Raw genomic sequence first — 3,984 nt, forward strand, 5'->3', positions numbered from 1 at the left:
TAGGGCTGGCATGTTCGCGTGTATCTGACAGTCGTGGTACATCTTGATGAATGTTTCCGTGTCGCGGGTCATGGAAGAACAGAAGTACCCTACCCGAAGGATCCTCTGAGTGGTTTCTCGTGATCCTCCATGTGCTCTGCCAACCACAAAGTGTATTTCTTGCATTATTTCATCCGCTTCTCTGCTCGTGACACATTTTAGCCATGGGGTGGAATGACCCCTCCTGTACAGTCGACTGCCATACATGGTATAGTTCGATGCATTAATTCGCATCTTTCTTGCATTTTTCGCGTCCTCCGGCAGTACTCCTTTTTTCAGAAAAAGGACGTAAGGTGTCATCCATGAAACTTCTTCCTCCAACGCCAAGGTTTCACTTTGCGGCTTATCAATGCTTTTTCTTGGCAATACCTCCACTAGGACCATTTTTGACAGATGGCTGAAAGCTACTGAGGCGAGTTTACTTAAAGTGTCTGCTTCTTTGTTCTTTGATTGTGGAACTTGTGTGATTTCGAATGTTTCAAACTTAGCGATCCACATCTATGTCTGATTCAGGTACTTCTAGATGTGCGTTTCTTTCGCTTCATATGTTCCTTTAATTTGGTTGACCACCAACATCGAGTCTCTAAATACTTCAAGATGTGTGATGTTCATGCTTATTGCCAACTGTAACCCTGCTAGCAGGGCTTCATACTCCGCCCCATTGTTCGAACACTTGAACTTGAATCTTAGGGCATAGGTCGACTTGTCACCATACGGGCTAGTGAGGACGATGCCCGCTCCTGAGCAGACTTTGCTTGATGCCCCATCGACGTGTAATACCCACGTTTCTCTGGTTGTGTTGGTTGGCATTTCTGGATGTTCACCAATGCCTTTGGGAGTAGTCATCATTGATGATTGTGAGTCATATGGTATTTCTGTCAATAAATCAGCTAGAGCTTGCCCTTTTATGCTGATTCGAGGTTTATATGTGATGTCATGTTCCCCTAGTTCTATCGCCCATTTCGTCATTCTTCTTGAACGTTCTGGTTGTAATAGGATTTGCTTCATTGGTTGGTCAGTTAACACTTCGATGGGGTGTGCCTGGAAATATCTATGTAATCGCCTGGCTGCATATACCAAGGATAAGACCAACTTCTCAACTTTAGAGTAATTTCATTCTGCCCTTTGCAATATTCTACTAACGAAATATACCGGTACTTGCTTCGTTCCTCTTTTTACAACCAACGTTGCGCTGATTGCCTCGTGGCTTGCTGACAAGTACACGGTTAACACTTACTCCTTTAAGGGACTTTCCAGGGTCGGTAGTTGTTTGAGGCATTTCTTTAATTTTTCTAGTGCCTCTTCTGCCTCATCTGACCATAGTATTTCCTTCTTCTCTGTGAGTATCTTCAACGTATGGAAGAAAGGTATCGTCTGATCTACTAACCTTGCTAGGAATCATCCTAATGCTGAAAACTTTCCGTTAAGAGTTTGTACCTCCTTCACTATTTATTGTGTTGTTGTCTTCAGCAAGCTTTCAACCTTTTCAGGGTTCGCTTCTATCCATGTTTCTGTTACAATGTGGCCCAACAACTTCCCTCTTTGCACCCCAAAAATGCATTTCTTTGGGTTTAGCTTCATGTTGGTTTGTCGCAGCCTCCTGAGAGTCTCTTCCATGTCTGCCAGGAAATCATTGTCATCCTTACTCTTGATTACCATATCATCCACATATACCTCGACATTTCTTCCCGCTTGTTTCGTGAATACTTTTTCTACCAACCTCTGGTAAGTTGCCCCTGCATTCCTTAATCCAAAAGGCATCTTCATGTAGCAGAAGTCCCTTTCTCCGTGTGAAAGGCTATTTTGTCTTCATTAATTGTGACCATCTTCACTTGATGATACCCTTTGTATGCGTCCAAGAAAGATTTCCATCGATATCCTCCTAACGACTCGATCTTCTTCTCTATTTCTGGAAGGGGTAACTGTATTTTGGGCAAGCTTTATTGAGATCGGTGAAATCAACGCACATTCTCATGGTCCCGTCTGCTTTTTTTACTAGTAGTGGATTAGCAAACCATTTTGGGAATTACGTGGCTCTCATGACGCCAGCTCTTACTAAAGCTTCGACTTACTTATTGACAATTTCGTTTCTTTCTTTAGCCATGGTACGCTTCTTTTGCTTTACTGGTGCACATGAAGAATCGATATTCAAATGATGCCTATTATTGATCTTGGGATGCCTGTCATATTTACGGGAATCCATGGAAACGTATCCTGGTACTTTATTAGTATCATCATTAATCCCTATCGCAATACTGTAGGGAGTTCGACCCCTATCTTGATTGTCTGACCCTTATGCCTTTTATTGATAATTACTTCCTCGGTATTTACTGAAGAAAATCCTTCTTCTTCCATGGGGTCAGCCTGTTTCGGTTGCACAACATGGCTGTGCTCAGGAGGCCCTTGGGTGGTATTTTGAACTATCGCCACCCCTTCTTCAGTAGGAAATTTGATTAAGCCATGTACTATGGATGAGACGGCTTGCAGCTTCCACAAGCAGGTTCTTCCAATAGGGGAAGGTGCTTGTACTACTATGAATTCCATCAATATGGTTTTCCGAATGTTACCTTGATAATCCTCCAATGTGAAAGGAAGCAAGATCTCACCCCTCGGCCACACAGACTGGTCTGTGAACCCGACCACCGACCATTGTAGTTGTGGCGGGTTTGAGGTGTCTTTAGATGTCTGTGGGCAGTCCTTTTAATCAATGTTCATACATTACATTGACGACACTTCCGTTATCCACATAGACTCTTTTAATCAAATTTCTTCCTATCGCATATTTTATTATTAGAGGTTTTGTCCCTTTATGATCAAAAGGTATTGGATCATGAAGACCGAACTCAATGATAGTTACATTCCACTTCCATGTTAACCTATCACCTGAATCTTCTTCACCTTGCACCATGGCGATTTCAGCATCGTACTTTTATGATCAAAAGGTATTGGAGTTGTTCTATAAATTTTGGACATGTTCTTTGTGTTCCGGAGTCATTCCCTAACAAGTTCATAATTATGGTTTTTTTTAAGGTTAATTGTTCTAGTGCACACATATACCCACATATAATCCTACAATAACCTAAAAACTACGAAAATTCGAAGGAAAACGATAAATACCTATTAATCCCATCAATTCATACAAAAAAACAAAATTTTATACTTTTTAACATATATTCACAAAAAGATACACATAATTATAAAAAGAACCTACACATACCCACAAAATCTAAATCTCTTCATTGCTAGAAGAAGACATTCTTTGTGTTTGATGTTGTCCGAAATGAAAATGAAGTCCAAAATGAAAGTGAGTTCGAAATGTTATATATAGGGCGAGACCTATTACCTGGTCAGATCACTTTACCTGTTTACCCATTTAGGAATTCGAGTTTGGAATAGACATTCCGCACCGAGTGGTCATTTTTCAAAAAACACATAAAATGGTTATTTCCACTAAAAATGGTTAGATTAATCAATTTCCCTTTTATATGAGTCATAAAAAATATTAATATGCTTAGGAAATACATCTAAACAACTTATTAAGTTGACATCAAGCGCTTAATTGTTCTATGATGCACCCTCAGGTTCGTCTTCCATCTATCATGCGAAAGTTGGATTTATCCGGACTAGTAGGTTGACCTGAAGACTGCAAACAAAACGTAAGCAGGTCGGTCGGGAGGGGATCCCGGACGACTCTCCGACAGTTAAGTTAGTGAGAGGATCTAAAATCGATAGTTATAAGAGATAGTTAAGAACGGTTTTATGCGCTTACCTTCTTTGACGAGTCGGGTTGCCTATTGATATTGGCATGGGAAGAAGTAGCAAGTTCTTCCCGTATCAACTTTGACATTCCATCCTATTGTATTTATGGCATTATTCCCGAAAGTACGTCTATTGGTACTGTATATGTCGTTGTACAGCTGTGTTGTGGCAGTTCCAAGATCCACC

General features: G+C 40.8%; 1 protein-coding gene across 1 annotated transcript; it reads right to left on the bottom strand.

The window, feature by feature from the left end:
• Positions 1-558: 558 nt before the first annotated feature.
• LOC145104912 (uncharacterized) lies at positions 559-1,318 on the bottom strand. The gene is made up of 2 exons (XM_079042073.1): positions 1,192-1,318; positions 559-1,106 (listed from the first exon to the last, which is right to left on the bottom strand). Exons 1-2 carry the CDS (start codon positions 1,316-1,318, stop codon positions 559-561), a joined length of 675 nt encoding a protein of 224 aa, XP_078898199.1.
• Between the last annotated feature and the right edge of the window lie 2,666 nt (positions 1,319-3,984).

Source organism: Lactuca virosa, chromosome 4 (genome assembly GCF_052849685.1).
Source record: "Lactuca virosa cultivar CGN04683 chromosome 4, Lactuca_virosa_CGN04683_v6, whole genome shotgun sequence".
Classification (NCBI taxonomy): domain Eukaryota; kingdom Viridiplantae; phylum Streptophyta; class Magnoliopsida; order Asterales; family Asteraceae; genus Lactuca; species Lactuca virosa.

Coding starts and splice junctions, on each gene's coding strand:
- LOC145104912 (XM_079042073.1), bottom strand. CDS start 1,318: ATGCCTCAAACAACTACCGACCCTGGAAAGTCCCTTAAAGGAGTAAGT. Junction 1,107..1,191: donor GAGGAACGAAGCAAGTACCG/GTATATTTCGTT, acceptor TGGTATATGCAG/CCAGGCGATTACATAGATAT.